We start from the raw sequence: 24,159 nt of genomic DNA, 5'->3' as shown, positions 1-24,159 counted from the left end.
AGCTGTGCGAGGTTAAGAGAGTGCGTCGGCTGTAGCGTGGAGCTCCAAAATGGCAGCATTGATTGACGTCATGAACTGTCTACTCTGCATACTTCCGGCAGATGCCACGTGCACGCGTGCTAATCCCTTTACCAAGATGGCGTCAGGTGTGCTGTGTGTCAGAAGTGTGCGCGCCCACGAGTGCCGTGGACGCCATTTTGGAACCCTAAGGGCACTCATAGTGCCCAAAAAACAGGCACTACCGAGCCCAATGTGGCCCCTAGTACTCTAGACTGCTACTGCGTGGCATATTCTATTCTTGTATTTCAACGGCAGTGGAGTATTTGACAGGTTAGATAAAGTAATCCACAAGTGTAAATTAGTAAATTGAATTTGTTTATAACACTGTCACAATTTGTGTTCCAAAAAGAGGAGCTGCAGATATATTCAAGTATATGTTACATGCAAAATATTAGTACCTTATGTATGTGACAGATATGCAGTTCTACACATTACAAGGACCAACAGAATAAGTATTAAATTGTGCTATCTAAAATATTGTTAATGTGCCCATTCGTCTTGGTGAATATATTTTTCCTGTTTTACATTTTTTTCTGCAAATGTTACCAACAGAGAAACTATTGTAATGAAGAAAGACCCGACATAAGGAGACCAACGCAGATTGGGTGACAACTTTGCGGAACACCTCCGTTCAGTCCGTAAGGGGGACCCCGTGCTCCCGGTGGCCTGTCACTTTAATTCTCCACTCCACTCCCACTCAGACCTCACCGTCCTCGGTCTCTTGCATTGTTCCACGGAAGCTCAGCGGAAGCTCGAGGAACAGCACCTCACCTTTCGATTAGGCACTTTACAGCCCTCTGGACTCAACATAGAGTTCAACAATTTCAGATCAGAACCCTGGCCCCTATCATATATATATTTTATCCACACTTTGGCTCTGTTCTTCTCTCCCACATGGCAGCTGTCTTCCATTCTGCCAACGCAATTTACACTTCATCTAGAGCCATCCTTTGTTTCTTAACCTGTCCCATTACCATCTCCTTTTGCCTTGAATATCTCAATGTCTCTTAATCTCTCCAGGCCTTCTATCCTATCACAGGCCTTCCTTTTGTTCTTTCATCTCCTCCCCCATTTCCCAGCCACTACACTTGCTTAAAAATCTGTTCCATTTCCTGCTTTTTTCCAGTTCTGACGAAAGGGCATCGACCTGAAACGTTAACTGTTTCTCTCTTCACAGATGCTGCCTGACCTTTATGACTCTACTCTACTTTATCCCATGCATTCGAATTTCTCCAAAATAAGATATCGCCAGTGTAAATGGTTTAACTTTTCACTGGTGTTCTAACATTCAATTTAGTTACATGGGTGGTCTTCCATTAAAACTGAAGTTGGAGGAGGAAAAAAGTACCCATAGCTATTACTTCTGGATGCTTAACTGTTATTGTAGGGAGAGTAGTTAAATCATATGTAGTGCTATTATACTAAATGATTGTTTGCACATCTTGCTTTAAATACTTTAAATTCTTGGTCCTTTTACCCAAATTAAAAAACTTCTACCCATCATTTCACTACACAGCAAAAGCACATAAGATAAATAAGTGCTAAACAAATACAAACATTGCAGGTTTGCCACTTACCAGTTTGTGCTGTGAGCTTGAAAGTGCGTCTAAAATTTCATCTACAATATGGTCAGACAGAAACGATGCCACAGTCAGCTTGACCTCGCTGCACAAGAATTGGAGAAAGACAACAGACTGTATTAAAAAACCTTCTACAACGTAGAGCAAATGCATTATGTTGTCAGTGTCAGCTGTGGCTCAGTGGGTAGCACACTCGCCTCTGAGTCAGAAGGTTGTGGGTTCAAGTCCCACTCCAGAGACTTGAGCACAAAAATCTAGGCCGACACTCCAGTGCAGTGCTGAGGGAGTGCTGCACTGTCGGAGGTGCCGTCTTTCGGATGAGAAGTTAAACTGAGGCCCCGTCTTCTCTCTCGGGTGGTTATGAAAGATCTCATGGCACTATTTCGAAGAAGAGCAGGGGAGAATATTTATCCCTCAATCAACATCACTAAAACAGATTACTGTTTGTGGGAGCTTGCTGTGCACAAAATTGGCTGCCTCGTTTCCTACATTACAACAGTGACTACACCCAAAAGGGCTTCATTGGCTGTAAAGCGCTTTGAGACATCCGGTGGTCGTGAAAGGCACTATATAAATGCAAGTCTTTCTTTTATTCAAGAAATATTTCCTTGTGCCATAAAGCTCCCTTTACCCTAAGCTAAACTCAAGATCATCTTCTACTGCACCAGCAAAGCATTTTCACTTCCCACATCAAGTCTGATCAATTCAGAGTGAAATTATAAGGAGCTTTGTACTAGGAACTGGGTGACATCACCCAAATAGATTTCACTTTGGGCCCTTTAGCTACCAGCGGGTAAATCTTTAATTCAATCCTCAAAGTGCAAGCAAAGAAATGTAACTCATTTGCCTCTTTTTAAAAAAATACAAAGTCTACTATTTTTTTTTAATGATATAAAAAGGTGGTTATATTATGCATTTTGAAATCACAGCCATAGTAATATTAAATGGACTTAAAAAAAATCTAATAATAAAAACTGCACAGTTCAGTAGAGGCTTTGTAGAATTATGCAAAACATGAACTTTATTTTGTGCAATTGCTTTCTTATCGCTTTGAACTGTTCAACTGTTAATACCAATGTAGAGATCGTTATATGAGCTGATGGCTATTATTCACTTTGCTCATCCTTTTTCAAAAACAATCACCCCCCTTATTGCCAAATAAAATCCAAAACCTCAGTGCTATAAGTAAGCGCAGCCTCTGTATCAACGCTTCAAACTTGGAAAGGACTGTATTTCAATCTGTTAAACAAATATTGAAGAATAACAATTCATTACAATCATGCACTTCAAAGTTTTCCTTTTAAATCAAATCTATTACACTTCCCAAATCATAAACTATTCCACATGGATATTTAATGACTATGTAAACGAGATCAGAAAAAGAAGAAAGAAAAACTTCAACAAGATAATGCAGCAGTGTGCTGGCTTGAAGCATCTACATACAACAATACAGAATGATGTGACCCGTTCATACCCTAACCCCTAAATGACAATGTGAGACCTGGTGCTTTCCAAAGGGAGAGGGGGAACGAAAATAATGCAAGAAAGGGCCATTTAATCCAAACACACTGGGGGAAAAATTCACTATCGCCCCGTTTGGGGCGCTAACTTTTAAAAGTTGAGAAAATTAGCGCCAGGTGCTAATGTTTCTAAACTTTAAAAAAATTCAGTTTTGCACTCCAGGAAGGAAGTGGAGCACTAAATGAAACGCTCCACTTCCTTCTTGGAGTGCAATCGGTAGCAGGCGGGGCGGAGACTTCAGCAGCGCTGCACACTGGGCCGTGCAGCGCTGCTGCGTTCAAAGGCTCCTTCCCTCCCTTAAAGGGAAGGGCCATCGCTGCAGGCTCTACAATTTAAAAAGTACCTACCTGAACCACCAAGGCAGCCGCGATCCCGTGCGATCAGCCCGGCACTCAAGCAGAGCGCCGGGCTGATCGATCGTGGTCAGGAACCCACGAAAAAAACTGCAACAAGGTAAGTTTTTTTTTACTTAATTCAGCCACCTCGCCTTTAATCATCGCCCCCGAAGCGGCCGGCCGCCCGATGCATGCCTCCTGCAGCTGTCGGGCGGAAATCAATTTCGGGTCCAGTGCGTTACCGGGGCGATGCACGCAGCGATGACATCACGATCTCCAGGCAAAAGAGATCGGGGCGCAACACCGTAGCACCACCGCAAAACTCTCACCGAATATGGCGGGAGTCGATGTCAGCGCCGCGCCGGGTCGCAAAGCCATTTGCGCCCCCTAATGGGAGGTGCAAAAGCACCCAATTTTGCCCCTATTGCTTTTAAAAGATTAGAATTTCACAAGATAAATACAAATGAGAAAGGCTATTCATCCATCTTAGCTCATCTGTATAAGAGAAACATTTGCAATCCCCTCTAACCACACTTTAGGAAGAATGTCAAGGCCTTGGAGAGGGTGCAGAGGTGATTTACTAAAATAGTGCCAGGGATGAGGGACTTCAGTTATGTGGAGAGACTGGAGAACCTGGGATTGTTCTCTTTAGAGCAGAAAAGGTTAAGGGGAGATTTAATAGAGGTGTTCAAAATGATGAGGTGTTTTGATAGAGTATAGAGGGAGAAACTGTTTCCACTGGGTCGGTAATCAGAGGACACAGATTTAAGGTAATTGGCACAAGAACCAGAGGGAAGATATGAGGAGAATTTTCTTTATGCAGCGAGTTATGATGATCTGGATGCACTGTCTAAAAGGGTGGTGGAGGCAGATTGAATAGTAACTTTCAAAAGGGAATTTAATACTTGAAAAGGAAAAATAATTCAGGGCTATGGGGACAGAGCAAGGGAGTGGGACTAATAGGATAGCTCTTTCAAAGATCTGGCACAGGCATGATGGGCCGAATGGTCTCCTTCTGTGCTGTACGATTCCATGATTCTAGGGCTCCAACTTTCTATCAGGAAACCAAGCATTGTTGATTTTTTCTGTGAAGATATTCTTCCCGATCAGTTCTAAATTTGCGTTTCACTAGTTTGAACCTATGCCCCTTGTCCTACTGCTATGGTTTACATTGAAGTAATGCTCTGAATTTACTGTTTAATATCTTGTATATCTTTTAGGTTCACTCTCAGTTATGTTCTTTCAAGGTTAAAGAACTCCAATTTCCCTACAGATTTTCCTCACAGCTCAATCGTTTCATGTTGAAGATCAGCCTCATGCGGGCTGACTGCAACCGCTCCAGCGCTTGAATCTTGCTCTCGAGACTTGGTGGCCAAAACTGGACATAGTATTCAAGATGCAGTCTGGACTGCAGCATAGGATACTCTGGCTTTACTGATTTAGCAATATAGTTCAGCATAGTTCAGTTTATTGACTTGCTCCTCAATGACTTGACATTTCAGGGTCAATTTTCTGATTGCACACTCCCAGAAATCATGGGTTAAATGTGCTTGTGCTCTCCCAATATGTGCTCCCGGAGGCTGGGAGCATGCAATTGGAAAATTCACTATGAAGTCATGCCAAGTCGATTAAGAGCCTACTTATCATTCCAGCCTTTAGCTATCTCTACACTATACAGTGTGCGCGTATCACCCAATATGTTTCCTTCTAATGTGCAGTATCTTACATTTACCTCTACTAACTGTTACTTGCCACTGTTCTGCACATTTACAGGTGTTATCAAATTCCTTTTTAAAAAAAGTTTCCTGGCTATTTCTCTGATTCAATTTCCTTCACCCTCCCAAATTTGGTATTATCTATGAACTAGAAGACTTTGCATTATGTTTTTAATTCAGCTGACTGATGCAAATTAGAAACAGTAACAGTCCCATTATTGATCCCTGAGGCACTCCATTCATTTCTTCACCTTCCCCATCAGGTCATCTCTCCTGTACAAAAATCCAATGTTTCCCATCTTTTAGCTAGATTCTTATCCATTTTCAGCTTTTACCTTGAATTTCCACTATTTTAAGTTTAGATAGGAGATTTTCTTGAGAGACTTTGTGAAAGGATTTTCTAGGTCCCAATAAATATGTCATGACATAAGGTTTACCACAGTTCACATACATCATCACCTCAATAAAGCCATTGATGTTGGTCATGTATCAACTTCAAAAATAGTGGCCCCGATATTTACGGGGAGGGGGTGAGAGAGGAGGCTGTGGGGGGCGTGGGGGGGAAAAGGAGGAATTCTGGACAGAAAATCCTAAAGTACAGAAGTTAACGGCAGTTTGTATTTTAAATATTTTCACCAGGTTTCCCACCCGACAGCCAGCCTGATTGTCAGGCTGGCTGTCAAGTGGGAAAGCTTGCGGCACAAGGCCACAGCCAAGATGCAGAGAGGGAAATATTATGGGGAGGGAAGAGAGATCGTGGACGGGGGAGAGAAATCGCGGTTGGGGGGAGAGAGAGAGATCGCGGTGGGGGGAAGAAAGCGAGATCGCGGTGGGGGGGAAGAAAGAGAGATCGCGGTGGGGGGAAGAAAGAGAGATCGCGGTGGGGGGAAGAAAGAGAGATCGCGGTCGGGGGGGAAAGGGAGAGAGAGATCGCGGACGGGGGTGGGAGAGAGAGATCGCGTGGGGGCAAGAGAGAGATCGCGGTGGGGGAGAGGGAGAGAGAGATCGCGGACGGAGGTGGGAGAGAGAGAGAGCGGGGTGGGGGAAAGAGAGAGAGATCGCGGTCGGGGGAGAGGGAGAGAGAGAGATCGCGGTCGGGGGGAAGAGAGAGAGATCGCGGTCGGGGGGAAGAGAGAGAGATCGCGGTCGGGGGGAGAGAGAGAGATCGCGGTCGGGGGGAGAGAGAGAGATCGCGGTCGGGGGGAGAGAGAGAGATCGCGGTCGGGGGGAGAGAGAGAGATCGCGGTCGGGGGAAGAGAGAGAGATCGCGGTCGGGGGGAGAGAGAGAGATCGCGGTCGGGGGGAGAGAGAGAGATCGCGGTCGGGGGGAGAGAGAGAGATCGCGGTCGGGGGAAGAGAGAGAGATCGCGGTCGGGGGAAGAGAGAGAGATCGCGGTCGGGGGAAGAGAGAGAGATCGCGGTCGGGGGAAGAGAGAGAGATCGCGGTCGGGGGAAGAGAGAGAGATCGCGGTCGGGGGAAGAGAGAGAGATCGCGGTCGGGGGGAGAGAGAGAGATCGCGGTCGGGGGAAGAGAGAGAGATCGCGGTCGGGGGAAGAGAGAGAGATCGCGGTCGGGGGAAGAGAGAGAGATCGCGGTCGGGGGAAGAGAGAGAGATCGCGGTCGGGGGAAGAGAGAGAGATCGCGGTCGGGGGAAGAGAGAGAGATCGCGGTCGGGGGAAGAGAGAGAGATCGCGGTCGGGGGAAGAGAGAGAGATCGCGGTCGGGGGGAGAGAGAGAGATCGCGGTCGGGGGAAGAGAGAGAGATCGCGGTCGGGGGAAGAGAGAGAGATCGCGGTCGGGGGAAGAGAGAGAGATCGCGGTCGGGGGAAGAGAGAGAGATCGCGGTCGGGGGGGAAGAGAGAGAGATCGTGGTCGGGGGAAGAGAGAGAGATCGCGGTCGGGGGGTGAAGAGAGAGAGATCGCGGTCGGGGGGGAAGAGAGAGAGATCGCGGTCGGGGGGTGAAGAGAGAGAGGTCGCGGTCGGGGGAAGAGAGAGAGATCGCGGTCGGGGGGAGAGAGATCGCGGTCGGGGGAGAGAGAGATTGATCGCGGTCGGGGGAAGAGAGATCGATTGCGGTCGGGGGAGAGAGAGAGATCGATCGCGGTCGGGGGGAGAGAGAGAGCTCGCGGTCAAAATGAGTAAAAAATAAAAAGCCTGTCAAAATGGCAGCACGCAGCCGCCTTAAAAGCTTTTACCGACCAACCCGCCTCCTGAGAGCAGATTGGTTGCCCTGCCGCACCGCCCCTTCCCCCCCACCCCCCGCAAAGCCGCCTCCGTTAACACCAGATGTGGGCGGGTTGGGGTCGGTTTTGAAATTTTAACTTCTTACCTGACCCAAACCCACCCAATTCTTTGGGATTAAAATTACCCCCAACATGTGGCTGCTTTAATTAAGGTTGTAGGTTCAAGCCCTACACCAGAGACTTAAGCATATAATCTAGGCTGGCACTGAGGAAAGTTCCATCTTTAGGATGAAATGTTAAACCAAGGCCCGGTCTGCCTTCTCATGAAATGATCCGAAGAAAAGCAGGAAGTTCACCCGATATCCTGGCCAACATTATTCCTCAACCAAACACTAAAATTGACTATCTGGTTACTTAGCTCATTGCTGTTTGTGGGAGCTTGCCGTACACAAAAATTGGCTGTGTTTGCCTACATTGTAACAGTGACAACACTTCAAAAGTATGGCACTGGCTGTGAAGTGCTTTGGGATGCCTAAGGACATGAAAGCAGCTATATAAATTCAAGTTTCTGTATTTCTTTATTTAACGTTAACTCTGTTTCTCTCTCCACAAACACAGCCTGACCTGCTGAGTATTTCCAGCATTTTCTGTTATTTAATATGTCTATAATTGCCTGGATTAGATTGAGTACCTCTTTTGAATATGGGTATTATGTTAGATTTTTTTCAATCCAGTGACATGTTCCAGCATTCAGTGAATCTCTCATAATGACTGTCAGCGCTTCACACATTTCTTGTCTCTCTTAAACTGGTATAAATGCCATCTGTCACCAAGGATTTGTTTCTTCTGAGCCGTTCCATCTTTCTAGATTCTATCTCATTAATGTCATATTTTAGAATCTACCCAACCTATGTGATTGCCTCAGAGGTGAGTACCCATAGGACAAAAGATCCAGCCCAAGCAGCTCTCACGTGGATTATAGTGGCCAACATGATTTGGCGATAGCAGACACTTTGTATCAACACTTCAACTTCTACAATCAATCCTGGTAGTCATCAAGCTTGTTAGTAAAGCCAGTCTAAATCTTAGCAAGTTCAAACCACTGGTAAAAATGCTCAAGACTATAAAGTTAAAGCTTATCTAATAAAGTCAGTGGTACTACCACAGAGACTAGATTCTTAAATTCAAAATGAATGAATTTGCCCTAAGTTTACTTTAAAGTCTGAATTGGTTATATAAATTCAAGCATACTTCTACTGTATTATTTAACAACTACCATTACTACCAATGTACAATAGAATCAAATATCAAAATACCTAATTTTATTGAGAATATCGATGCCCGATTGCTCAAGTAGAACATTCTTGACAAAAGTCCGAGGGATGGAAACCTTCTCGGTGCTGGCCTTGATTAAATTCTGGCGCAGGTGGGCTTTTTTCATCACATGAGGGCACAGTCCCTCAGCTGCATCCACCATGGACTCCAACATAGTCTATAAAACAAAGTTAAAAATCTCAAAAGGGGAGGATTTAAAGTTTTTTTTAATGAAAGCTGTAGACAACTGTGGAAACAGCAACATAACATTTACATAAGGAGAAGGTAAAATGGGGGGGGTGAACCAAGTTATTAAAGTACATGCCTGAATTAGTTGTATGGTAAAGGGATGAAACCCAATGCTTTATCATTTAAGCAATTATCGACTCAATATCCTTGTGAGGGGAAGTTCAAGAAATCCATGAATAGCAAATAACAGCAGAATACACAACCTGTACTATCTCAAATTTTTTGAAACGAAATCATACCCATCACCTGATTCAGCAGCACACTAGGGAAGATATAAAATTCCAAATACTCTTTAGTAAAATTTCTGAAGTCATTAGCAGAGATAAAGATTTGTTGACCAGCTTCATATTACAATCTTTGGAGGGGCAGTGATGTGCACAGAGGATGTAGGTGAATATGCAACTGTACTCATGTTTCCTAACCTGATTCCTGCATTGAAGCCAGGAGCGTGGCACAATGTTCCTGCTGCTGACCTCCTCGGCCACCTCAACAGCAACAACAACTTGTATTTATATAACGCCTTTAACGTAGTAAAACATCCCAAGGCGCTGCACAGGAATATTTTAAGAAAACAAATTTGACACCGATCCACATAAGGATAAATTAGGGCAGGTGACCAAAAGGTTGGTCAAAGAGGTAGGTTTTAAGGAGCGTCTTAAAGGAGGAAAGAGAAGTAGAGAGGCGGAGAGGTTTAGTGAGGGAATTCCAGAGCTTAGGGCCCAGGCAACAGAAGGCACGACCACCAAAGGTTGAGCGATTATAATCAGGGATGCTCAAGAGGGCAGAATTAGAGAAGTGCAGATATCTCGGGGGGGGGGGGGGGGGTGGGAAAGAGAAGGGGGTTTGTGGGGCTGAAGGAGATTACAGAGATAGGAAGGGGTGAGGCCATGGAGGGATTTGAAAACAAGGATGAGAATTTTGAAATTGAGGTGCTGCTTAACTGGGAACCAATGTAGGTCAGCAAGCACAGTGGTGATGGGCGAACGGGACTTGGTGCAGGTTAGGACACGGGCAGCCGAGTGTTGGATGACCTCAGGTTTACGTAGGGTGGAATGTGGGAAGCCAGCCAGGAGTGCATTGGAATAGTCAAGACTAGAGGTAACAAAGTCATGGATGAGGGTTTCAGAGCGGAGACGGGCGATGTTACAGAGGTGGAAGTAGACGGTCTTTGTTATGCTGCGGATATGTGGTCAGAAGCTCATTTCAGGGTCAAATATGACACCAAGGTTGCGAAGTGTGGTTCAGCCTCAGTCAGATGTTAGGGAGAGGGATGGAGTCAGTGGCCAGGGAATGGCGTTTGTGGTGGGGACTGAAAACAATGGCTTCGGTCTTCCCAATATTTAATTGGAGAAAATTTTTGCTCATCCAGTACTGGATGTCGGACAAGCAGTCTGACAATTTAGACACCGTGGAGGGATCGAGAGAAGTGGTGGTGAGGTAGAGCTGGGTGTCCTCAGCGTGCATGTGGAAACTGACACTGTTTTCCGATGATGTCACCAAGGGGCAGCATGTAGATGAGAAATAGGAGGGGGCCAAGGATAAATCCTTGGGGGACACCAGAGGTAACGATGCGGGAGCGGAAGAGAAGCCATTGCAGGTGATTCTCTGGCTATGGTTAGAATGGAACCAGGCGAGTGCAGTCCCACCCAGCTGGATGACGGTGGAGAGGCATTGGAGAAGGATGGAGTGGTCAACCGTGTCAAAGGCTGCAGACAAGTCAAGAAGGACAAGGAGGGATAGTTTACCTTTGTCACAGTCACAAAGGATGTCATTTGTGACGTTGAGGAGAGCCGTTTTGGTACTGTGGCAAAGGCGGAAACCTGATTGGAGGGATTCAAACATGGAATTGCAGGAAAGCCATGCCTTCTTTGTGGCAGCAGCAGGTTTCTTCCTCCCGATGCTGGGGAAGAGTATCTCTCTCTGACTCTTCATTGCCCCCAGCAGTACATCAAGCGAGGGCGCAGCCTTGGAAAGTCCTGAGTCCATCTTTTACAATTGCAGCCTCTGTGCAAAACCTCCAAACTCCATCTTTGGTTTGGTCCTTCAAATACTTGAGCTGCGAGCGCATCATGCAGGTCTGCACTCCGCCCCCTGCTGCGCATTCAACGCCAAACCCGGAAGTAATATTCTAATGAGGTGGCTGCGTTAAAATGCCACAGGCAGACGCGCTGAAATTAATTCCAGGTTTCCCACGCGATATCGCATGACCTCCCCCGCTCTGAATGGCCAGGCAGTAATATCGGGGTCAAAGACTCTGACAACAAAATGGCAGTGATAGGGTTGATGAAATGATGGCGAGGTCGAGCTGGTTGTCATCAATGTACAAGTGCAAGTTGACCCCATGTCTGTGGATGATGTCAGCAAGGGTAACATGTGGATTAAGAAAAGGAGTGGCCACGGTTAAATTCTTGGGGGACTGCAGAGGCAATGGCATGCGTGCAAGAGGAGAAGCCATTATTTCACATGCGTGAACGTTCACGGTGTTGACAGTCTATTTTGAGTGTGGAAGGCATTGCAGCTGAGCTCCACACTGCCCTTGCCAGATGGCGACACTTCCAGCAGGGATCACAGGATAGAAATCAGGAGTAGGAAGCCTAACTGAGTTCCCAGACCCCCTAGTACAAGGTAGAGAGATTAATTGTAATGTCCCTACTGTCATCCCAGCCACGATCAACTAAGCGCAGACCGGGGATTCCACCTAGAACCTTCTAGGTGTCAGCCGTGACTCAGAGGCAGCACTCTTGCCTGAGTCAGAAGGTTGTGCACTGTCGGGAGGTGCTACCTTTCAGATGAGACGTTAAACCGAGGCTCCGTCTGTCCTCTCAGGTGGACGTAAAAGATTCCATGGTGCTATTTCGAAGAAGAGCACGGGAGTTCTCCCTGGTGTCCTGGCCAATATTTATCCTTCAACTAACATGACTAAAACAGATCATCTAGTCATTATCACTTTACTGTTTGTGGGACTTTGGTGTACACAAATTGGCTGCCACATTTTCTACATTACAATGGTGACTACACTTCACAAAGTGATTAATGGCTGTAAAGCACTTAAGCACATCCTGAGGTCGTGAAAGGTGTGATATAAATGCAAGTCTTTCTTCCTTCTTGGTTTGTGTGGCTCAGCTACTCACAGGATAAACTTGCTGGTTCAGCAAGGGAGCATCTAAATGGTTCCATGGAAGACCAGTGAACGCGAGGCCACAGCCTCACAAACTTTCTGGGTGAACTTCCCTTCTCATTTTCAGCTACTCATGGCAAGATACAATTCACTATATTACTGTAGTGTGATGATAGACACTGAATGAACTCTGGTATTTTCGTCTGTTGAATTTGCTAATCTTAGCTGGATTTTTGTCAAAGGAGCAATTTTCCTTGTGTTTTTACTACAAACTGACCAGTAGTACTCTTCAAATTGGTAATTGATGTCATTTATTAATCTCAGGAGTGTTTTTTTTAGATGAAGCTTGCACCAATTACAATGAATCAAATAAACTGCAGTAAATCCCTTTTAAATTTCTACAATTATTTTACTCAAATATTTCACATCCAAGGGCAGTTAACCCAGTTGCCTTCAGTTTTGCACATTTGCTTCACCCAGCCAGTCAGTTTGATATTGTTTGATATGTTTGAACATATATACAACGAAATCCTGAGAAGCATATTGATGAACCTATGTCATTTGAGTTCTTGTGATGCCTGCCTTCAAGACACGATGCTCCACTGCAATCTCTCTGCCTCTCAGGATAGCCTTCCAGTCAGCACACATACTTTGAAATAACCAGTGATTAACAGGGAAGCAGGCAGGGAATTTCTCTAACTCTTGGCTACTAATGACAACACTGGGACTATTTTATTAACTGTTTAATGTCCAAGAACATGCCATCTTCTGTTATACTCTGTCATTCACATTCAGTGCCTTGCACTGCTCTATATTACTGAAACTCACACAAATCTAAAGAGTAATCAATATAATTCTCATTTTTCTGTTGCAGAAGATGAAAGCTTCCTCTGTGGGAAAAATTCTTATACCAAGGAGGTAGTTATCCTGCAAATTAGTTGACCACCAATGCCAAAGGATTAGTAGGGGATTAGGGTGATAACTGATAGGCTGCAAGGGTCTTAAATTAATCAGATTCATCAATACCAAATAATTTTTCAAGTTGCAACAACTCTCGGTTATACTCTCCCATGAAGTGAGAACATCTATCTCACTTCATATTAGTACTTTTACTACAGAAATTTCATTTCAATCTTTACGTCCCATGATGAAGGAAAAACCAGAATTAACCAAACACGCTTGGCTGCCATTTGGCTGTTCCTCAATATTATATCACATAGGGCAATGCAATGGTGGTAGATGAGTGAAGCAGCATAACTTAGGAAAACATTCAAACTCTGATGGAATTGTAGCTAAAAGAACTCTCGATATTCCTGATCAATTAAAGATCATTAGCATTTTAATATGTACATCAAATCTTCTCTGCATGGTCCAAACTCTTTCAGCTGAAAAGATCAGCTTTTTTTTTACTAGAAGGAAGCCACCCATGGCTTACATATGCTGATGTCAGAGCTGCACAGGGGAGTTGGACCTCCCATAACAGCTTAGAAAATGTGGTTATATTAGGGGATGAGAGTTCACATAGTGGCTGTTCTCAGATTTGTTCAACAAGTACATTTAGAGTTCACTAATAATGCTGATATTTCATCTGTCAAAAGGTCTTGACAGATGAAATATCAATCTGTGATGTCACCTGTTGCCGGGTGGCCCTTAATTGACCTGCTGAGCCTGCTGGGCGGGCTCAACAAGGTCAATCAAGTCAAAATCACGTGGGTTGGCTAGAACTCGATGGAGGCGGGACTACAACCCCGAAAGTTGTAGTCCCGCCTCTTCAATGAAAATCCAGCCCAATGTGTCAGCTGTTCCATATTCTCCTCTAAAAACAGCCACTGCCTGCTCTTGTGGATATCGCAGCCTCAGAGATTTCCATGGTGCGAGGGGGGGAGTCTTACCAAGTTAGCAGTGTGAAAATGCTGCAAGGCATGTATAGTAAAAAACTAGTAATTGTTAGAAGGTTAGAAATTAAACCTGATTTGTTAAGGAAACAAGTGCTCTAACAGATATTCTGGCGCAAATCACATTTTGATACTTCATGCAGATGAAATATATTCAGAAAAGTGAAAAGAGGGAGTTACTGGATTTACATTAGTTGGAGAATTTGACACCAGATCAGAATCAAACACTGTTAAATCACACAGTGACATTACAGTTAAAAAATTTAATCGGAGTAAATTTTTCTAAAATCACATCAAACTTTGCAAAAACTGGAAAAGATCTGTGCTTTTATAGTTTCCCTGAATATGAAAGTCCCCAGTTACTGGATGAAACACGTTAAACAAGCAACTAACACAAATGGAATCCTTTGCCAAGAGAAACTACTCACAATTCACTTTATTCAGTAGCACAGTGAATGTCAGCAATACTTGGTCCACATTGAAGAATTCCATCCCGTAATTTAACTGACCCAGATGTTATTCCTATGTCAATAAAAGACAAATACCCTGCCTGCTTCAGTCAGCCACTATCAATGGCCAAAATGATTTTGAGATTCTATGACTCCTGAGGCACAGAAACACAGCAAAACTTCCAGTATCATCATAGAAGCACAATGGTGAAAACAAAGATTAATAGTTTTAAATTTGAGTAATCTAGTGACATTTTATCCTAAACACTGCAGTTTCCACTGAATAGCCACTTTGCATAAAAAGCAGCACCGTGTTGATTGGAATTCCTACTTCTTACATAATAATAAATGTGCCAGGCTTGTAATTACTTGCAGCTGAATGCATATCTTGGACGAACATAAATCTAAATTAGAGTATGCAGTTTGCATTCACATAAATCACACTGCATAGTACGAGACACATAGAAACATAGAAGATAGGAGCAGGAGTAGGCCATTCGGCCCCTCGAGCCTGCTCCGCCATTCAATGAGATCATGGCTGATCATCCAAATTCAGTACCCTGTCCCTGCTTTCTCCCCATATCCCTTGATCCCTTTAGCCTCAAGAAATATATCCAACTCTTTCTTGAATATATTTAATGAACTGGCCTCCACCGCCCTTGTGGCAGAGAATTCCACAGGTTCACCACTCTCTGGGTGAAGAAATTCCTCCTCATTTCAGTCCTAAATGGCTTACCCCTTATCCTTAGACTATGACCCCTGGTTCTGGACTCCCCGGCCATCAGAAACATCCTTCCTGCATCTAGTCTGTCCAGACCTGACAGAATTTTATAGGTTTCGATGAGATCCCCTCTCAATCTTCTAAACTCCAGTGAGTATAAGCCCAATCGACACAATCTCTCCTCATACGTCATTCCTGCCATCCCAGGTATCAGCCTGGTGAATCTTCGCTGCACTCCCTCCATGGCAAGAACGTCCTTCCTCAGGTAAGGTGACCAAAACTGCACACAATACTCAAGGTGTGGTCTCACCAAGGCCCTATACAACTGTAGCAAGACATTCTTGTTCCTGTACTTGAACCCTCTTGCTACGAAGGCCAACATACCATTTGCCTTCTTAACAGCCTGCTGCACCTGCATGCTTACCTTCAGCGACTGGTGCACAAGAACACCCAGGTCTCTTTGCACTTCCCCTTCTCCCAATCTATTGCCATTCAAATAATAATCTGCCTTCCTGTTTTTGCCACCAAAGTGGATAACCTCACATTTATCCACATTATAGTGCATTTGCCATGTTTCTGCCCAATCACCCAACCTGTCCAAATCGTACTGGAGTTTCACGACATCCTCCTCACAGCTTACCCTCCCACCCAGCTTTGTGTCGTCTGCAAATTTGGAGATATTACATCCAATTCCCTCGTCCAGATCATTAATATATATTGTGAACAGCTGGGGTCCTAGGACCGATCCTTGCGGTACCCCACTAGTCACTGCCTGCCACTCGGAAAACGACCCGTTTATTCCAACTCTTTGCTTTCTGTCCGCCAACCAGTTCTCTATCCAAGTCAATACCTTGCCCCCAATCCCATGTGCCTTAATTTTGCACGCTAATCTCTTATGCGGATCCTTATCGAAAGCCTTCTGAAAGTCCAAATACACCACATCCACTGGTTCTCCCTTATCTATTTTACCAGTTACATCCTCAAAAAATTCCAGTAGATTAGTCAAGCATGATTTACCTTTTGTAAATCCATGTTGACTTTGTCCGATCCTGTCACTGCTTTCCAAGTGCTCTGCTATTACATCTTTTATAATAGACTCTAGCATTTTCCCCACTACCGATGTCAGGCTTACCGGTCTATAATTCCCCGCTTTTTCCCTACCACCTTTTTTGAATAGTGGGGTAACATTAGCTACCCTCCAATCCATGGGTACTGTTCCAGAGTCTATCGAGTTCTGGAAGATGACCAGCAATGCATCTACTATCTCTAGGGCCACTTCCTTAAGTACCCTGGGATGTAGACCATCAGGCCCTGGGGATTTATCGGCCTTCAGTCCCATCAATTTTCCTAACACCATTTCCCTACAAATACTGATTTCTTTCAGTTCCTCCCTTTCATCAAACCCTATGTTCCCCGGCATCTCTGGGAGGTTATTTGTGTCCTCCTTTGTGAAGACACAACTCCATAAACACTTATGATCGTAACAACTGGCAGGTTAAGACTCCAATCACACAGCAGATACCTTGAGCTGTTCGTCTACGACCCGAGTGACTTCTCCAGCCATGGATTCCAGTTTTTCCTGAATGGGATTGGATGAGCTACTGATTCCTGCCCAAGAAGCTCCTCGCAGGTGATAAAGATTTGGCAACAGCTAAAGGCAAAAGGCATTTCATTATGAAAAATATACTGAGTTATCCACATTTTAACCATATGGACAATATTGACACCCCCCTCCCCCCCCCCCCATTAGCCAGCATAATTTCAGACTATCCATTAACAAATCACAATGCCTACTTCTTCACATAGTCCAGAGATCTTGAAATTGTTAATAATACTTACTACAAAATATTTTTTCTGTTATGCATTTGTTATCATTTACTGCAGGGAAGGTACTTAACCTGGATAGAGTAACAGCTAAAGGTGCTTCTAGCAAGGGCTTGCTCCAGCCTATAACTGAACAATACTCATATTAACACATAAAATAAACAACTTTTTTAAAGCCTTATACAACAGGGGTAAGAATGATTAGAACACTCCAGTCGTGCCTCAAGGGTGTTTTACTAAGGCAGAGACGATGACATATTGGCAAGGCAAAGCAGAAGGAAGCTCTGGCTCTGACCTATATGATCTGTGACTACAGAGACCCCAATACTGTCACTCTTCATCACAGTTATCCTCACCTACAGCATTGCAAAATTCACCAAAAAAAAATCTAAATACAAATTAAATCCTTTGTAGCAACTCAAATTTTTATTGGTTTTCTACAACATAGTTATTCAATTTCATAAGATCACAAGATAGAGATGAGGAAGGGCATTCAGTCCAATCTCGATTTCCTTCACTATAATCGTAATACTAAATTCATTTCAACACACGAAAACCAAACAGATGCTGTCAAAATTCCAACCTCATTACTAACCCTCCACCGGAACCCTTTTTGTCACTGCTACACTCTGCCTACTCTTTAGCCCATTGATACCTTCTATCTGTGTGTGTGTTTTTAGTTAGACAATGCTCATTCAATTACTTTTTTATCTGCTCTCCATTTCAGCAAATGGAGCATTTAAAAGGGCATTTTAAATCTAGATGATTTCTATTATCACAACTAATTGTAGTGTCTGTTGCCTCCAGAAAGATTTCTCTGCCCCTGTGCACTTCCAACTGGCAGGATCCCATGCACACACAAAATTGAGGCCGAATCCGTGTTTTATAAAGGTTCATCATAACTTCCTTGCTTTTGTACTCTATGCCTTTATTTATGAAGTCCAGGATCCCTTATGCTTTTTTAACTGCTTTCTCAACCTACCCTGCCACCTTCAACGATTTGTGCACATATGCCCCATGGTCTCTCTGTTCCTGCACCCCCTTTAGAATTGTACCCTTTAGTTTATATTGCCTCTTCTCATTCTTCCTACCAAAATGTATTGCTTTGCACTTTTCTGTGTTAAATTTCATCTGCCACGTGTTCGCCCATTCCACCAGCCTATGTGCTCTTGAAGTCTATCACTATCCTCCTCACTGTTCACTATACTTCCAAGTTTTGTGTCATCTGAAAATTTTGAAATTGTGCCCTGTACATCCAAGTCCAAGTCATTAATATATATCAAGAAAAACAGTGGTCCTAGTACCGACCCCTGGGGAACACCACTGTATACCTTCATCCAGTCCGATAAACAACCGTTCACCACTACTCTCTGTTTCCTGTCACTTAACCAATTTCAAATCTATGCTGCCACTGTCCCTTTTAGTCCATGGGCTTCAACTTTGCTGGCACTTTATCAAACGCCCTGTGGAAGTCCATGTACACCATGCCTAAAGTTCACAGCTCTAGTGACAGCAAAGGTATATGAAAATTGTGAGCCCAGCATTTGGCAATACATTATATGCTTGTTCCAAAAAGGTGTTTACTCCCACACTTTGCCTATACTGGTTTCAGATTATTATCCGTGAATGAAGAATCATAAATGGATGCTTCATGAAACTTTTAGTGTAAAATAAATCCTTATATACATTTAATTGTCAAACAGTTTCAGGTCTCACCGTTTTGGAGTTTTTGGCATCCCTCATAAAGTTTTCAGCTAGTCGCACGTCCTCTTGCACAGCATCGACACCTGAATTTCTCAATGAGTTGAGGTGATCCTGCACTTTTACACACATCCGGTCAATCATCTGTTAATAGAAACAGCAGCGTCAAATCTAGAAGCAAAGACTACATTTAGAACATCTAGCACATGCGCCTAGCATGCCCCAGAGTTTCATGCTCATGATCAAGTAACCAGATTCTTGAATCATCTGGAATTATTTGGCCCTTATAGTTAAATGACAAAGGCCTTCATAGTCTGTTATGCCTTTGCTTTCCAGCCAGCTTTCTTTGAACTGAATCGCCATTTCTCTATAAGTACTATTTGGATTTGTTCTTCAGTTCTTAAATTTCTGCCTGTATGATTCTTGTGTTAAATTATAACCCCAGAGAATAGCATGCTTTATAATATCATAATCCACACCATCAGCAGGGCTAATACAAGAAAACGCTGCAAGAGCTTTTCCATTTAGTGATGTTGAGTGTCAGCCGGCCTGTTCATTTTCATCCTTTTTGTGGTAACTGGCTAACAAACGCATGGATAAAACTATCAATATCATGCCCCTATTTAAAATTTGGAATAATGTTTGAACTTCTTCAATGATCACTCCCTGCCGAACCACCCGCTTCCCTGCCCACCAGCTCTCATCACTCAATTACCATTCCTTGGCCCAATACTACATTTTCCTGAAGATCAACCCTCCCAATTCCCTTTTCAAAACTGCGTTCTTAAAATGTCTGGCCTGAATTCCTCTATCCTTTCAAACTACTGTCCCAGTTCTAATCACTCTTTTGTCTCCAAGATCCTCAAATCCATCAATGTCATTCAACTTCCTGCCCAGCTCTCTAACTGTTGCTACTTGGGTCTTCCGGTACGGATTCTACCATGCCTATAGCATTGAGACCATCGTGGTTAAATTCTGCAGGAGGGTTAGTAATGAGGTTGGAATTTTGACAGCATCTGTTTGGTTTTCATGTGTTGAAGTGAAATTAGCATTAATGTTATCGTGAAGAACAAATCAAAATCTTGATAAAGTCAGTGTTGCTGATATCCCTGTAGCTGATGCAATGGATGCACCCAATGTGACTGGTTTGTTATCCCTCCTTGACCTCTCCACACCCTTTGACATGATTGATCATTTCATCCTATCTCTACTATGGTCTACCTGTGTGGCACAATTCTCTCATAGTTCCATTCCTGCTCGTCACCAATGAAGTTAGTTCATCTCCTCCAATGGCTTCTCCTTCTTTGACTACAAGTTTGCATCCGGTGTGCCTGAAGGATCCATCGTTGGCTCCATCATTTCTTTTTTTACATAATGTTCCTCAGTGACATTACCCGCAAAAATTCTGTATGTATGCCAATAATACCCGACTCTACCTCTCTACATAAAACGTTAATTCCACAATCACCACCATGCTGTCTGACTGCCTGTAGGGCACCATCAACAACTTATATTTATTTAGCGCCTTTAACATAATAAAACATCCCAAGGTACTTCACAGGAGTGTTATCAAAAAAGGAATTTGACACCAAGCCATATAAGGATATGTTAGGGCAGATGACCAAAAGCTTGGTCAAAGAGGTAGGTTTTAAAGATCATCTTAAAGGAGGAAAGAGAAGTGGCGAAGCGGAGAGATTTAGGGAAGGAATTCCAGAGCTTAGGACCCAGGCAGCTGAAAGAACGAACGCCAATGGTGGAGCATTTATAATCGGGGATCTTCAAAAGGCCAGAAAAGGTGGAGCGCAGAGGTCTAGGTGGATTATAGGGCTAGAGGAGATTACCAAGATAAGGAATGGCGAGGCCATGGAGGGATTTTAAAACAAAGATGAAAATTTTAAAATCGAGGCGTTGCTTAAATGAGAGCCAATGTAGGTCAACAAGCACAGGGGACAGGGGTGAGCAGGACTTGGTGTGAGTTAGCATACGGGTGGCAGAGTTTTGGATGACCTCAAGTTTATGAAGGGTAGAACTGGGGAGCCCGGCCAGGAGTGCATTGGAATAGTCAAGTCTAGAGGTGATAAAGGCATGGATGAGGGTTTCAGCAACAGATAAGTTAGAATCATAGAATGGTTACAGCACAGAAGGATGCCATTTGGCCCGTCGAGCCTTCATAAAATGCGGTGCCCAGAACTGAACACAATACTCCAGTTGAGAGCGAAGAGTGTTCTATAAAGGTTCATAATAACTTCCTTGCTTTTGTACTCTATGCCTCTATTTATGCAGCTCAGGGTCCCGTAAGCTTTTTTAACCACTTTCTCAACCTGCCCTGCCACCTTCAACAATTTGTGCACATATACTCCCAGGTCTCTCTGTTCATGCACCCCCTTTAGAATTGTACCCTTTAGTTTATATTGCCTCTCCTCGTTCTTCCTACCAAAATATATCACTTCGCACTTTGCTGTATTAAATTTCATCTGCCACTTGTCCGCCCATTCCTCCAGCCTGTTTATGTCCTTTTGAAGTCTATCACTATCCTCCTCACTGTTCACTATACTTCCAAGTTTTGTGTCATCTGTAAATTTTGAAATTGTGCCCTGTACACCCAAGTCTAAGTCATTAGTACTGTATTTTTAAGAAAAGCAGTGGTCCTAGTACCAACCCCTGGGGAACACCACTGTGTGCCTTCCTCCAGTCTGATAAACAACCGTTCACTGCTACTCTCTGTTTCCTGTCACTAAGCCAATTCCATATCCATGCTGCCACTGTCCCTTTTATTCCATGGCCTTCAACTTTGCTGGCAAGCCGATTAAGTGGCACTTTATCAAACGCCTTTTGGAAGTCCATGTACAACACATCACCCACCTTGCCCTCATCAACTCTCTCTGTTACCTCACCAAAAACTCAATCAAGTTAGTTAAATCTGATTTGCCTTTAACAAATCCGTGCTCGCTTTCCTTAATTAATCCACACTTGTCCAAGTGACTGTTAATTTTGTGCCTAATTATTGTTTCTAAAAGCTTCCCCACTGCTGAGGTTAAACTGACTGGCCTGTAGTTGCTGGGTTTATCCTTACACCCTTTTTTTGAACAAGGGTGTAACATTTGCAATTCTCCAGTCCTCTGGCACCACCCCCGTATCCAAGGAGGATTGGAAGATTATGGCCAGTACCTCCGCAATTTCCACCTTTACTTCCCTCAGCATCCTAGGATGCATCCCATCCGGTCCTGTTGACTTATCTACTTTAAGTACTGAGACGGGCGATATTACGAAAGTGAAAATGGGCAGTCTTAGTGGTAGAACGGATATAAGGTAGGAAGCTCAATTCGTGATCAAATATGACACCAAGGTTGCGAACAGACTTGGTCTGCCTTAGACAGTTGCTGGGGGGAGAGATCAAATCAGTGGAAGGGGAATGGAGTTTGTGGCGTGAACCGAAGACAATGACTTCGGTCTTCCCGATATTTAATTGGAAGAAATTTCTACTCATCCAGTGCTGTATGTCGGACAAGCAGTCTTATAGTATAGAGACGGTGGAGGGTTTGAGAGTGGTGGAGGAGAGGTAGAGCAGGGTATCATCGGCGTACATGTGAATACTCAGGTTGTGTTGCCGGATGATGTCACCGAGTGGCAGCATGTAGATGAGAAATAGGAGGGAACCAAAGATAGATCCTTGGGGAACACCAGAGGTGACAGTGCAGGATCGGGAAGAGAAGCCATTGCAGGTGATTCTGTGGTTACGGCTGGAAAGATAGGATTGAAACCAGGCGAGTGCAGTCCCACCCAGCTGGGCGACAGTGGAGAGGCGTTGGAGCAGAACTTTGTGGTTAACCAGGTCAAAGGCTGCACAGGTCCAGAAGGATGAAAGGGGATAGATTACCTTTGTCGCAGTCAATTAGGATGTCATTTCTGACCTTGGTAAGTTTCAGTACTGTGGCAGTGGCAGAAGCCTGATTGGAGGGATTCAAACAAGGAATTCTGGGAAAGATGGGCACGGATTTGGGAGGCGACAACACGTTCAAGAACATTGGAGAGGAAAGGGAGGTTGGAGATGGGGCGGTAGTTTGCAAGGACGGAAGGGTCAAAAGTTGTTTTTTTAAGAAGGGTGATGATAGCAGATTTGAAGAAAAGGGGGACAATACCAGAGGAGAGAGAATATCCAGGTTTTGGATGAGCCAGAACTTTCAGTTGCTCAATGTCAGCAATATTAAGGCTGCCCTATTCAGTTCCAGATAGAAACCTCATGCTGTAGATGCCAATTCCAACCCTCCTCCTGACCATATTATTGAGCCATGGAGTATTGTAAAAGAATGAACTTGAAGTGGTGTAAATTTGTGACTAAAGAGAAAACACCCATTACTGAGAAACAGGAGCAATCCAAATATTAACAGCAAAAACAATTATCTGGCAGTGAATTTTATTTTATTACATCAAATGTGAAAAGGAAATGGTAGGAATATTATGCACGGCTTTAGTGGATTGCAAACATGCATGCTTATAACTAAAAAATTGGACAGAATGTTCAGAAGTATTTTTAAGTTATTTTGACTGTCTGAAATGCAGTTGGAGCAAGTTGACAAAAAGGTTAATCCATCTAACAAAGAAGCAAGAAATATTCTCAAATGTGCTTGCAGGCTCTGAATTATTTACTGGTTTCAGTCATGTTTGACTGCATCCTCACCTGTTGTGTAGTGCTGGTGACAATGCCCTGTTGTAACCTGTAGGCCTGTTCCTGCAGATACTTCCTGGTCTCATGATTCCGCAGCAGATAGTTTTCAATCTATAATGAAGACAAAACAAAAAGGAAGAGACCTTTTTCACATGGCCATTGCTCATCACAGTTCAGAAGCATCAAAACATTCCAGGAAAAAATTATTAAAAGGGTTAGAAAAAATGTGCATTTCCCTTGTGCAATCACAATAGCTAACAGGTCTGTACTGGTGAATGACTGGTTCAAATACCAACCTGCCCTGCCAACATGATCAGGGATTCACAGCACTAGAACGATTCATCATCATCTAAAATAGCATTCAAAGGACATGCAGCTCTGTGAAGCAGAGCTGCTCGCAAGGGATGCTCCTATTCAATGACATTCCAGGAACTAAACAGAGAAATACTGGTGCCATGCCACCAGAATCTGGACATCATTTGTTTGTTTAACCAAATGCTCCAGAGCTATTTCAGGTGGAATACACTACTGCCATATACTCGAATGGCTATGATCTCAGCCTCCTGGTTTCTCTTGGGATCAAATTGCTGAAATGCTATTGGTCAGGACTAGTAAAAGTCAGAAAAACACCTTTTGTCTGAGTCAACAGGAGAGGGAATAGCAAACTGGTACTTTTCAAATGACTTCAGAAAACCTGCTTCGAAAGTCCAGTTATGGCTTGCTGTGTATACAAGGATACTAATGTTATCTCAGTATACAGTGAAGAGTGTTGTCATGATTATCAAAATCTCTACACTACATACACACACCACTTACACATATATGA

At 43.8% G+C, this 24,159-nt stretch overlaps 1 protein-coding gene across 1 annotated transcript in view; it reads right to left on the bottom strand.

The window, feature by feature from the left end:
* LOC147117677 (F-actin-uncapping protein LRRC16A-like) overlaps positions 1-24,159 on the bottom strand; it is a 494,673-nt gene that overhangs the window by 98,600 nt on the left and 371,914 nt on the right. The window contains exons 23-27 of the mRNA XM_085989391.1: positions 23,346-23,444; positions 18,683-18,811; positions 16,665-16,793; positions 8,713-8,888; positions 1,638-1,725 (exon numbers count right to left, since the gene is read on the bottom strand). Of these exons, the coding sequence (XP_085845517.1) occupies positions 1,638-1,725; positions 8,713-8,888; positions 16,665-16,793; positions 18,683-18,811; positions 23,346-23,444 (621 nt within the window). The remainder of the gene's footprint in view (positions 1-1,637; positions 1,726-8,712; positions 8,889-16,664; positions 16,794-18,682; positions 18,812-23,345; positions 23,445-24,159) is intronic.

Source organism: Somniosus microcephalus, chromosome 5 (genome assembly GCF_052327205.1).
Source record: "Somniosus microcephalus isolate GS21.2 chromosome 5, FLI_Smic_1.0, whole genome shotgun sequence".
Lineage (NCBI taxonomy): Eukaryota > Metazoa > Chordata > Chondrichthyes > Squaliformes > Somniosidae > Somniosus > Somniosus microcephalus.
Note: the sequence above shows the minus strand (reverse complement) of the source record. Positions and strands in the feature narration are given on the sequence as shown.